Source organism: Lepidochelys kempii, chromosome 1 (genome assembly GCF_965140265.1).
Source record: "Lepidochelys kempii isolate rLepKem1 chromosome 1, rLepKem1.hap2, whole genome shotgun sequence".
NCBI lineage: Eukaryota > Metazoa > Chordata > Testudines > Cheloniidae > Lepidochelys > Lepidochelys kempii.
In genome coordinates, this window is record NC_133256.1 from 352,186,669 (window position 1) to 352,199,947 (window position 13,279).

At 49.7% G+C, this 13,279-nt stretch overlaps 1 protein-coding gene across 1 annotated transcript in view; it reads right to left on the minus strand.

Moving 5' to 3' along the window:
* Positions 1 to 2,498: 2,498 nt before the first annotated feature.
* The window catches only part of GOLGB1 (golgin B1), a 113,474-nt gene continuing 102,693 nt past the window's right edge, over positions 2,499 to 13,279 (minus strand). The window contains exons 20-22 of the mRNA XM_073329076.1: positions 13,025 to 13,159; positions 11,549 to 11,654; positions 2,499 to 4,469 (exon numbers count right to left, since the gene is read on the minus strand). Of these exons, the coding sequence (XP_073185177.1) occupies positions 4,335 to 4,469; positions 11,549 to 11,654; positions 13,025 to 13,159 (376 nt within the window). The 3' untranslated portion in view covers positions 2,499 to 4,334. The remainder of the gene's footprint in view (positions 4,470 to 11,548; positions 11,655 to 13,024; positions 13,160 to 13,279) is intronic.

Below are 13,279 nucleotides of genomic sequence, written 5' to 3' on the forward strand. Positions count from 1 at the left end.
ATTACTCCTCATTCTGTCATCTGCTACCATTGAGAACAGTCTAGAGCCATCCTCTTTGGAACCCCCTTTCAGGTAGTTGAAAGCAGCTATCAAATCCCCCCTCATTCTTCTCTTCTGCAGGCTAAACAATCCCAGCTCCCTCAGCCTCTCCTCATAACTCATGTGTTCCAGTCCCCTAATCATTTTTGTTGCCCTTCGCTGGACTCTCTCCAATTTATCCACATCCTTCTTGAAGTGTGGGGCCCAAAACTGGACACAGTACTCCAGATGAGGCCTCACCAATGTCGAATAGAGGGGAACGATCACGTCCCTCGATCTGCTCGCTATGCCCCTACTTATACATCCCAAAATGCCATTGGCCTTCTTGGCAACAAGGGCACACTGCTGACTCATATCCAGCTTCTCGTCCACTGTCACCCCTAGGTCCTTTTCCGCAGAACTGCTGCCTAGCCATTTGGTCCCTAGTCTGTAGCTGTGCATTGGGTTCTTCCGTCCTAAGTGCAGGACCCTGCACTTATCCTTATTGAACCTCATCAGATTCCTTTTGGCCCAATCTTCCAATTGGTCTAGGTCCTTCTGTATCCTATCCCTCCCCTCCAGCGTATCTACCACTCCTCCCAGTTTAGTATCATCCGCAAATTTGCTGAGAGTGCAATCCACACCATCCTCCAGATCATTTATGAAGATATTGAATAAAACCGGCCCCAGGACCGACCCCTGGGGCACTCCACTTGATACCGGCTGCCAACTAGACATGGAGCCATTGATCACTACCCGTTGAGCCCGACAATCTAGCCAGCTTTCTACCCACCTTATAGTGCATTCATCCAGCCCATACTTCCTTAACTTGCTGACAAGAATACTATGGGAGACCGTGTCAAAAGCTTTGCTAAAGTCAAGAAACAATACATCCACTGCTTTCCCTTCATCCACAGAACCAGTAATCTCATCATAAAAGGCGATTAGATTAGTCAGGCATGACCTTCCCTTGGTGAATCCATGCTGGCTGTTCCTGATCACTTTCCTCTCATGCAAGTGCTTCAGGATTGATTCTTTGAGGACCTGCTCCATGATTTTTCCAGGGACTGAGGTGAGGCTGACTGGCCTGTAGTTCCCAGGATCTTCCTTCTTCCCTTTTTTAAAGATGGGCACTACATTAGCCTTTTTCCAGTCATCCGGGACTTCCCCGGTTTGCCACGAGTTTTCAAAGATAATGGCCAGTGGCTCTGCAATCACAGCCGCCAATTCCTTCAGCACTCTCGGATGCAACTCGTCCGGCCCCATGGACTTGTGCACGTCCAGCTTTTCTAAATAGTCCCTAACCGCCTCTATCTCCACAGAGGGCTGGTCATCTCTTCCGCATTTTGTGATGCCCAGCGCAGCAGTCTGGGAACTGACCTTGTTAGTGAAAACAGAGGCAAAAAAAGCATTGAGTACATCAGCTTTTTCCACATCCTCTGTCACTAGGTTGCCTCCCTCATTCAGTAAGGGGCCCATTCAGTAAGAGGATGGCTCTAGACTGTTCTCAGTGGTAGCAGATGACAGAACAAGGAGTAATGGTCTCAAGTTGCAGTGGGGGAGATTTAGGTTGGATATTAGGAAAAACTTTTTCACTAGGAGGGTGGTGAAGCACTGGAATGTGTTACCTAGGGAGGTGGTGGAATCTCCTTCCTTAGAGGTTTTTAAGGTCAGGCTTGACAAAGCCCTGGCTGGGATGATTTAACTGGGAATTGGTCCTGCTTCGAGCAGGGGGTTGGACTAGATGACCTTCAGGCGTCCCTTCCAACCCTGATATTCTATGATTCTTTCCATCTTCATCACTTATCATGGAGTGTGATTTGCATGACCTTGCTCTGTTGCTGGCAGCAGCCACTACCATTGAGTTGGGCACAGAGTGGGCATGAAAGTATGAGAGCCCTTCAGAGGGTAGCTGGTAGAGCATGTCAGCCTTCTTGGAGATGGGTTCACAAGTGGCATTGGACCACACAGATTGGCGAGTTGCAACAACCCATCCAGGACAGGAAGTGATATTTTACTCTTGGCAGTGGCACCAATTATGTCAAATTCTGGGTGGGAATTCTCTTCCGCTGGTACCATCAGGAGAGTCAAGGTGGCTACCATGTAATCCACCAGGTCTTGAAACTGCATATGCCCATGGGGCTGCATAATTCTGCCTAAACTCAGATAGCAAGAAACAGTAAAGGCAGCAGGCCAGTGCTAAACCTCACCAGAACTGTTCTCAAAATTATAACTCCTGTCCCCCACAGCCACTGTAGGATCTGTGCATCTGAGAGAGGTGAGGAGGAGGCTACTGCAATCTCCATGGGACACTCATCAATATGAGGAAACAGAAAGGGAATTCCCATTGAACCAGGGATAAAGCATAATGAGAGCGGCCAGTCTTGTGTTGCTCCCACAGTAGATCATGCTCACGGCCTGCAGCTCTGGAACCTCAGAGGTCAGTTCCTATAGCGACACACACCAAAACACCACTCGGCTTCACTCTGAAAAATAATCTTTATTGTACACAGGAGCATGTGCCCCAGGAAGCTATACGAGAGAGGTTCAGTCACTGGATTTCAAAGAATCAAGGGGGGAATCCTGCAGGGCACGCTCTCTATAAATACTCATGGGGGAGCACAGATATATGGCTTCAGTGTTCTGGACCTAGCCAGAGGCCCAGTTGCTTTAGGGACAGCAAAGGAACCAGTCCCTGTCTCTTCACAGGCTCAGTTCAGCGACCCTGGAGACCCGGACTAAGAACAACGTCAGGAGAATTAACTTTCCTCCATTAAACGGTGTGGGGAGGGCATTCTAAAACGAGGAAGGGAGAGGCACACCTTACAAAGTAGATGGCAGCTCTAAGTGAAGGCTTATCTGATAGGTTCCACCCTCCTTTCTCAACTGGAGCAGTCACCACTGTGTTCAGAATCCTCATCTCCAGGTACATTAGTATCTCATTCTCTGTATGGAGCATGTTCAGAGGCTCCGTAGAGAGCTCTGAACTCTGCCATCTACACAATCAGTGGGAACAGGCCCAACTGCCTTTAGAGTGTATGGCATAGGGTACATGCAGCCACCCCAGCAACACCAGTCACAGGCTTCTCCAGAAAGAAGTCTCATGAAGTGGGGGTGGGGCAGAGGCCTTAGGAATCTTCCCCTTACAACAGGGAGGGGTTTGTCTGTGGGGTTCTTGTAATCCATGGAGAGGCCAGACCGCTTGGAGCTATACCCTGTAGCACAAATTATCCAGGTTTAGTCTTTTCAAAGGAAACAGGGTGCAGGAGCAGGACTTCTCTTCTCCTCTCCCCTATCCGCAGCAAGAACTGCACAAGCTTTATAATTAGTGCAATGATTAAATTAGAGATAAAAGGTCAAGTCCCCTATTCGCTTTCAATAATTAAATTTCTGCCCTTCTCCTGCAGGGGCATAACAGCAAATACTTACAAAAGCCCTTAGATGTAAGGCTCAGCATGTCTGCATGCTGCAGTGATTGCCCTTCTCCTGCAGGGAACTCTACTGAGCTGAAACCCAAAAATTAGCCCCACTGAAAAAAGTTATAAAACAGACCCTGATTGGTTTTATATAGTATCCCGTAAAAACTCCACAACTTCCCTTTCTTGTTTTTAATCATCACTAGAAGGGCCCAAGTGGCTGGGTTTAAGATCTGGGGGATCAGCGGGGCGGGAGCTTCCCTCCCTTGCTCATGGACTGGTGCAATCTCCGCAATACGATAGTACTATCTGTGAAAGGGAAGGAACACTGCAGATGGGCAGGGTGAGCCATCACCTGCAAAGCCAATGACCTGTGGACTGAGGGGCAGGTGGCCAATGCCACTTTCTAGGCTGGTACAACCATTGATACCGGCTTGAGTGTAAGCATGACAAGATGCAGTGGTGCCAGTGAACCTTCTGAAGGCACTGGGAGCTGCAGTACATGACAGCATTTTCTCTGCAACCCCCATCACAAATGATTAACAGCTGGAGTGGAGCCATCTGCAGGTGGAAGCTGCAGATTACACCGTCTTCACTCATTCCCAGCCTGAGGAGCCTGGCTCAGAAAAGATGACTTGGTAACACTTCGTGAGGGTGTGTGTGAAAGGTTGTCTTCTGGAAACAGACAGACTCCGACCTTCAGCCGCAGCAGCCACCCAGTTGGGCCAGAGCAAGCAGCTCAGGGGTGAGTGCTGGAGACTGCTGGGCTCAGTTGCCCCACAGAGCTAGCTAGGTGGGTGGCCAGCTGGTGTGGGGCACTGGTGACTGCTGGCCCAAAAACCTGTCTGGCACAGGCATGGGGTAAAGGTCTGATGCTCAGGGAGAGACTGTTGGCCCTGCTCACAGGCGGCCTGTAAAGCACAGGAAGAGTAGGATGTGAAGCATGAGCAAATACACGGTCACCAGCAGTGGTAGGCGGGTCCTGGAACAGAAGAGAAAGCGCAGCTGCCGCCACAAACCAGAGTTGCTCCGAGTCTGAGGGGAAGAGTAAAGGAGAAACCAGTTAGTGCCAGTAAGTGCTGAGCCCAGCCACCTGCACTCAAAGCCCCACAGGACATGGGAGACCAGTCCAACAAGGCACAGACATAGAGATCATCGAGGAGGATGCACTAGTCTAACCAATGTTCACAGGTTTCCAACCATGTGATTCCAACTTCAGAGCCTGATTGACTATGGAGCTGTAGGGTCAATTTGCCATTTAAATGCAGGGTCACCCCCCGCACCACCGACACAGAACTCTGAAGGGCTCCTATCCCACCTAATCCACCTCCTCTCCCATCTCATAAGCCCTGCTCTAGCTCCACCATCCCACCAGGGTAGGAATCACACTGCAAGGGAGACCTTAAAGGCGAAACTGCAAAGCAAGAGTGAAACAGTGTCCCACATATTCCTGTTCTGCTCACCAGCCCTTCCTCTTCATGCTGGTGTGGGGCTTAGCAAACACCTCCCCCCACACACACTCCCCACAAACCCACAGCCTGCTCAAAGAAGGGCTGAGTGGCAGAGTGTACAACACACTCCCTAACATCTGTGCCTATGGGCAAGTCTACACTACAAAATTAAGATGACCTGAATTATGTCAATGTATAGCAGGGGTGGGCAAACTACGTCCCAAGGGCTGCATCTGGCCCTCCAGACGTTTTAATTCGGCCCTCGAGCTCCTGCCAGGAAGCAGGGTCGGGGGCTTGCCCCGCTCCGTGCGGCTCCTGGAAGCATCAGCATGTCCCCCCTCCAACTCCTACGTGGCCAGGAACCGGGGCCAATGGGAGCTGCAGGGGCGGCACCTGTCAATAGGGCAGCAGGCAGAGCTGCCTGGCCACGCCTCCGCATAGAAGCTCGAGGGGGATATCCCGCTGCTTCTGGGAGCTGCTTGAGGTAAGCGCTGCCTGGAGCATGCACCCCTGACTCCTTCCCATACCCCAGCCCCCTGCCCTGATCCCCCTCCCGCCCTCTGAATCCCTCGGTCCCAGCCCTGAACACCTTCCTGTACCCCCAACCCCTCATCCCCAGCCCTACCCCAGAGCTCGCACCCCGAGCCAGAGCTCTCACCCCCTCCCGCACCCCAACCCCCAATTTTGTGAGAATTCATGGCCCGCCATACAATTTCCATACCCATATGTGGCCCTTGGGCCACAAAGTTTGCCCACCCCGATGTACAGCCACCGCAGTAATTGAATTGGTTTCATATGTCCACATTACATTCCTTGTGTCAGCAGTGCGCGTCCTCACCAGGACCACTTGCACTGATTTAACTGCCAGTGTGGCGCATTGTGCGACAGTTTCTGAAAGGCAGCAACAGTCTATGTAAGCAACGCAGTGTCTACAATGATATGGCATACACTTAACTACATCGATTTAAGTGCTACTTGTCTCACAGAGGTAGAGTTAAGTTGGTGTAGTGGGAGAGTTACATCGGTGGGAGCTACATTTCAGTGTAGGCGCTTACAGAGTTAAGTCAATGTAAGCTGCCTTACATTGACCTAACTCGGTACTGTAGACCAGGTCTAAGTTTCAACCCCTTCAGGTGCAGTGTAAGGAAACACAGAATCACAGAAGATTAGGGTTGGAAGAGACCTCAGGAGGTTATCTAGTCCAACCCTCTGCTCAAAGCAGAACCATCCCCAACTAAATCATCCCAGCCAGGGCTTTGTCAAGTTGGGCCTTAAAAACCTCAAAGGATGGAGATTCCACCACCTCCATAGGTAACCCCTTCCAGTGCTTCACCACCCTCCTAGTGAAATAGTTTTTCCTAATATCCAACCTAGACCTCCCCTACTGCAACTTGAGACCATTACTCCTTGTTCTGTCATTTGCCACCACTGAGAACATAGAATCATAGAATATCAGGGTTGGAAGGGACCCCAGAAGGTCATCTAGTCCAACCCCCTGCTCGAAGCAGGACCAATTCCCAGTTAAATCATCCCAGCCAGGGCTTTGTCAAGCCTGACCTTAAAAACCTCTAAGGAAGGAGATTCTACCACCTCCCTAGGTAACGCATTCCAGTGTTTCACCACCCTCTTAGTGAAAAAGTTTTTCCTAATATCCAATCTAAACCTCCCCCACTGCAACTTGAGACCATTACTCCTCGTTCTGTCATCTGCTACCATTGAGAACAGTCTAGAACCATCCTCTTTGGAACCCCCTTTCAGGTAGTTGAAAGCAGCTATCAAATCCCCCCTCATTCTTCTCTTCTGCAGGCTAAACAATCCCAGCTCCCTCAGCCTCTCCTCATAAGTCATGTGTTCTAGACCCCTAATCATTTTTGTTGCCCTTCGCTGGACTCTCTCCAATTTTTCCACATCCTTCTTGTAGTGTGGGGCCCAAAATTGGACACAGTACTCCAGATGAGGCCTCACCAATGTCGAATAGAGGGGAACGATCACATCCCTCGATCTGCTCGCTATGCCCCTACTTATACATCCCAAAATGCCATTGGCCTTCTTGGCAACAAGGGCACACTGCTGACTCATATCCAGCTTCTTGTCCACTGTCACCCCTAGGTCCTTTTCCGCAGAACTGCTGCCTAGCCATTTGGTCCCTAGTCTGTAGCGGTGCTTTGGATTCTTCCATCCTAAGTGCAGGACCCTGCACTTATTCTTATTGAACCTCATCAGATTTCTTTTGGCCCAATCCTCCAATTTGTCTAGGTCCTTCTGTATCCTATCCCTCCCCTCCAGCGTATCTACCACTCCTCCCAGTTTAGTATCATCCGCAAATTTGCTGAGAGTGCAATCCACACCATCCTCCAGATCATTTATGAAGATCTTGGACAAAACCGGCCCCAAGACCGACCCTTGGGGCACTCCCCTCGATACCGGCTGCCAACTAGACATGGAGCCATTGATCACTACCCGTTGAGCCCGACAATCTAACCAGCTTTCTACCCATCTTATACTGCATTCATCCAGCCCATACTTCCTTAACTTGCTGACAAGAATACTGTGGGAGACCGTGTCAAAAGCTTTGCTAAAGTCAAGAAACAATACATCCACTGCTTTCCCTTCATCCACAGAACCAGTAATCTCATCATAAAAGGCGATTAGATTAGTCAGGCATGACCTTCCCTTGGTGAATCCATGCTGGCTGTTCCTGACCACTTTCCTCTCATGCAAGTGCTTCAGGATTGATTCTTTGAGGACCTGCTCCATGATTTTTCCAGGGACTGAGGTGAGGCTGACTGGCCTGTAGTTCCCAGGATCCTCCTTCTTCCCTTTTTTAAAGATTGGCACTACATTAGCCTTTTTCCAGGCATCCGGGACTTTCCTGGTTCGCCACGAGTTTTCAAAGATAATGGCCAATGGCTCTGCAATCACAGCCGCCAATTCCTTCAGCACTCTCGGATGCAACTCGTCCGGCCCCATGGACTTGTGCACGTCCAGCTTTTCTAAATAGTCCCTAACCACCTCTATCTCCATAGAGGGCTGGCCATCTCTTCCGCATTTTGTGATGCCCAGCGCAGCAGTCTGGGAGCTGACCTTGTTAGTGAAAACAGAGGCAAAAAAAGCATTGAGTACATTAGCTTTTTCCACATCCTCTGTCACTAGGTTGCCTCCCTCATTCAGTAAGGGGCCCACACTTTCCTTGGCTCTCTTCCTGTTGCCAACATACCTGAAGAAACCCTTCTTGTTACTCTTGACATCTCTTGCTAGCTGCAGCTCCAGGTGCGATTTGGCCCTCCTGATATCATTCCTACATGCCCGAGCAATATTTTTATACTCTTCCCTGGTCATATGTCCAACCTTCCACTTCTTGTAAGCTTCTTTTTTATGTTTAAGATCCGCTAGGATTTCACCATTAAGCCAAGCTGGTCGCCTGCCATATTTACTATTCTTTCGACTCATTGGGATGGTTTGTCCCTGTAACCTCAACAGGGATTCCTTGAAATACAGCCAGCTCTCCTGGACTCCTTTCCCCTTCAAGTTAGTCCCCCAGGGGATCCTGGCCATCTGTTCCCTGAGGGAGTCGAAGTCTGCTTTCCTGAAGTCCAGGGTCCGTATCCTGCTGCTTACCTTTCTTCCCTGCGTCAGGATCCTGAACTCAACCAACTCATGGTCACTGCCTCCCAGATTCCCGTCCACTTTTGCTTCCCCCACTAATTCTACCCGGTTTGTGAGCAGCAGGTCAAGAAAAGCGCCCCCCCTAGTTGGCTCCTCTAGCACTTGCACCAGGAAATTGTCCCCTGAACAGCTGAGCTCCATCCTCTTTGGAACCTCTCTTCACATAGTTGAAGGCTGCTGTCAAATCCCCCCTCACTCTTCTCTTCTACAGACTAAATAAGCCCAGTTCCCTCAGCCTCTCCTCATAAGTCATGCGCCCCAGCCCCCAAATAGTTTTCGTTGCCCGCTGGACTATCTCCAATTTCTCCTTACCTTTTCTGCAGTGAGGGGCCCAAAACTGGACGCAATACTCCAGATGTGGCCTCACCAGTGCCAAACAGAGCGGAATAATCACTTCCCTCGATCTGCTGACAATGCTCTCACTAATGCAGCCCAATATGCCATTAGCTCTCTTGGCAACAAGGGCACACTGTTGACTCATACCCAGCTTCTCGTCCACTGTAAGCCCCAGGTCCTTTTCTGCAGAACTGCCGCTTAACCAGTGGGTCCCCAGCCTGTAGCAGTGCACGGGATTCTTCTGTCCTAAGTGCAGAACTCTGCACTTGTCCTTGTTGTACCTCAGATTTCTTTCTTTCTTAGTGTCATTTGTAAACTTTCTGAGGGTGCAATCCATCCCATCATCCAGATCATTAATGAAGATGTCGAACAAAACCGGCCCCAGGACAGACCCCTTGGGTACTCTGCTTGATACCGGCTGCCAACTAGACATCAAGCTGTTGATCACTACCCGTTGAGCCCAACAATCTAGCTAGCTTTCTATCCATTTTATAGTCCATTCATCCAATCCATACTTTTTTAAACTTGCCGGCAAGAATACTGTGGGAGACCAAATCAAAAGCTTTGCTGAAGTCAATAGATCACGGATATATCTTGATCAACAGATGATAATAAGTGATGATGACAGCACTGCTGAATACTTGAGGTGCTGGGGACTCCATCCTACCCCTTTGGCCAGGCAGCAGGGAACTGGCCTAAGATCATTAACCTGTCCATAGCTTGTGGGCAGGATGCCAGCTTCTGCTGAACGGGTTGTTACGAGCATTGGCACTCAGACACCAGTGCTCTTACAGCATTGGCTTCACTGGGCACCTCAGGTTCCCTGATTCACATTGGCGAGGCTTGAGAATGAGCATGGAATAGTGAAGGGGTGGCCAACCTGTGGCTCCAGAGCCACACGCAGCTCTTCAGAAGTTAATATGCGGCTCCTTGAATAGGTGCCGACTCCAGAGCTGGATCTATAGGTGCCAACTTTCCACTGCTCAACCCCAGGCCCGCCCCTACTCCACCCCTTACCCCAAGGCCCCTGCCCCTTTCTGCCCCCTCCCCGAGCCTGCTGCACCCTTGCTCCTCCCCCCTCCATTCCAGAGTCTCCTGTACACTGTGAAACAGCTGATCGCAGTGGGCAGGAGGCACGGGGAGGGAAGGGGAGGTGCTGATCGTCAGGGCTGCCGGCGGGCAGGAGGTACTGGGGGTAGCGGGGGGTGGCCGATGGGGGCTGCTGATGTATTACTGTGGTTCTCTGGCAATGTACAATGGTAAATTCTGGCTCCTGCTCAGGCTCAGGCTAGCCATGCCTGGAATAGAGTCTGGATGATAACACTCTCCTAGCTATGAGCACAAGGCAGCATCCAGTCACCACAGCACTGCCAGCAGCTCTGATGACTCAGCTGCTAACTCTGGCTGGGCTGTGTTGCTCCAGTGGGTTTGACCTTTCCTCCTGGATTCTCCAGAGGGAACCACTGGGCTCCTCTGCCCAAGAACTCTCTCAATGGGCATTCAACACATATTGAGACAGCCTGGGCTTCAGCAAGGCCAGCACTCAACATGCAGCTGGTATACAGCTCTGCATCTCCAGTTGCATCTTAGCCAGGCGCTGGGAAGCAAATACAGGTGCTTGGATAGGAATGAGCTTGCTGAGACTCCATCCAGAGAAGACAGGGGACTGGTAAAATGGCGGGATGGTCTCTAGAGATTTCCATTTGGGGATGCTTTTGTGTTCTTATATGGCATTGTGGCCCTACGTGCTCGGCAGGGTAACTAGGACCATCTCGGGTGCCCCAATGACCTGTTTTAGTGATCTCTAGAACAAACACTGCAGGAAGCTGCTCACATGGGTCAACTAGACGCCAGAGCCAGTGCAGAACATGGCTGTTGGCCTGCTGGGCAGTGCTAGCCATAAGAAGTGCATTATTCCAGCTCATGAACTGGCTTCCTAGCCACTTCTGGATGTGGTTCAGTGTATAAGGCCTATATGGTTGCTGTCCTGGCAACTTGCAGCTACCACTGCAGCCATGATCAGGCAACATATAATACTGAGTCCTGCCATGAGTGCAGGAGACTGGACTAGATGACCTCTCAAGGTCACTTCCAGTCCTACCATTCTATGATATTGCGCTTGCTCACACTGAACCGCTGGGTCATTCTCACTGAGTGACCCTTGACTCTGATAATCTGAGATTTTTGACCTTCTGGGCACAGAGTAAGGTCCATCCCTTTGGAGGGGGAGGGGTCTAACTATTGCACTTTGTACATAAGACTATGGACATAGGGATAGGTACATTTTACTGAGACCATAAGCCCTCTCTGCACAATCAGCTGCTGCTTTCTTTTATTTAGAACTTTGGGCAAATATTACAAGATCCTGCAAGAGGGGAGAAGCCCCTGAGGAACCTCCAGGAGCCCAACCAGTTCCCAAGGTCACAGTTGCAAGAGCCATATATGTAGCTGCAGACCCTGAGTGATGCAGGGTGTGGAGATATTTTGAGCCATGCAGTGGGAGTGGCAGGTTCTAGAGGCTATGAACTATATCCAGTGCTTAGAATCAACATGGTTCCATTCCCCATGTTCTGGCCACATTCCTCTGCAGCAGCAGTTATTCACATGTCCTGCATTATGAAACTAGTTCCCTTGACACAGCCACTGCAGTAGTATTCTTACCTTGCTAAAGGAACTGTCCATGGGGTCAATCAGCAAGGAGTGTTCATGGGGTGGAGACACATCAATGCTGGAACCCAGAGCAGATGCCCATTCACTTGACTCCAACCTGCAGAAGACAGAGAAACATTCATTAACTGCTAGAACACACACTGCAGCAAGCTCCTCACATGGGTCACCTAGAAGCCAGAACCAGTGCAGAACACGGCTGTTGGCCTGCTGGGCAGTGATAGCCACAAACAGTGCATTACTCCCGCGCATGCATTGGCTTCCTAGCCACTTCTGGGTGTGATTCAAGAGCCTGGTGTTTAAGGCCTATATGATTAGGCCTCAACTAGAGTATTGTGTCCAGTTCTGGGCACCACATTTCAGGAAAGATGTGGACAAAATGGAGAAAGTCAAAAGAACAACAACAAAAATGATTAAAGATCTAGAAAACACGACCTATGGGGAAAGATTGAAAAAACTGGATTTGTTTAGTCTGGAGAAGAGAAGACAGAGGGGACATGATAACAGTTTTCAAGTACATAAAAGGTTGTTTCAAGGAGGAGGGAGAAAAATTGTTCTCCTTAACCTCTGGGGATAGGACAAGAAGCAATGGGCTTAAATTGCAGCAAGGGAAAACTTTGAGTCAGGGTGGTTAAGCACTGGAATAAATTGCCTAGAGATGTTACGAAATCTCTGACATTGGAGATTTTTAAAAGCAGGTTAGACAAACACCTGTCAGGGATGATCTAGAGAATACTTAATCATGCCTTGAGTGCAGGGAACTGGACTAGATGACCCACTGAGGTCCTGTCTAGTATTCTATGATTAATAGGTTTCAGTGCCCTGACCAGTGCTCTGGACACACAATGAGATAATAGGAAACCACAAACAATAGGCCATGATGCCTACAAGGAATCGTTCAGTCAGTAAAGGCACGATTATGGCATCACTTGAGGAGAACTCATTTGTAAAAACCTGGTACCCCCGGGAATCCAAATTACTTACCAGCTCCCTGTGGAAGGACATGACCTTAGTTCCAGCCCTACCCCAACTTCCCATTGTTTGAGTCTTATTTCAAATTAACTTGTGAGCTCATTGGGGCAGGAGCCATGTCTGGTGGAGTGTCTGTGAAGCACCCAGCACAATGGGCCTGATCCTGAGCGAGGAATCTGGGCACTGCCATAATACAGATAAGGCTCAAAAAGCTCTGGTGGCCAGGGCAGACTAATGGAGATTCCCTACCCACAGGTGGAAAAACTGTCCTAGATTTCAGACAGAAACCTTCCTTGCTCAGAAATGACTGGGAATTACCATAAGGCTTCCTTTAAAACTGGGATTTTAAGGAAAAATCATGACCAACTTTCAGCCTTTCCAATGTGGAGCCCGGATTTCGCAGTGATGGACATTCTATAAAAAGCAGAGATGGACAGACAGCTAGAAACTTGGTGATGCACTAAGGTAACACAGCTTGCATGATTAGAAACACTCCACCTCCTGATCTGATCCTGTGCTGCTGAGAAAGCCTCCTCTGCAGCAAGACGCTGGTCTCGTTCCTCATGCAGCTGCTCTTCCAAACGCCTCAGGTCCTGCTTTGTGCTGCTGTGCAGATGTTTGGCCTCTGATAACCTGGTAGAAAACAGAACACTGAAATGCCCAAAATGTCTCTCTGGAGACCTCTGCTTATATTGTATTCACTGCTCTAGTACATGGAGAGTCTCTCCCTTGTCTCCACAAACAGGTGGGTTT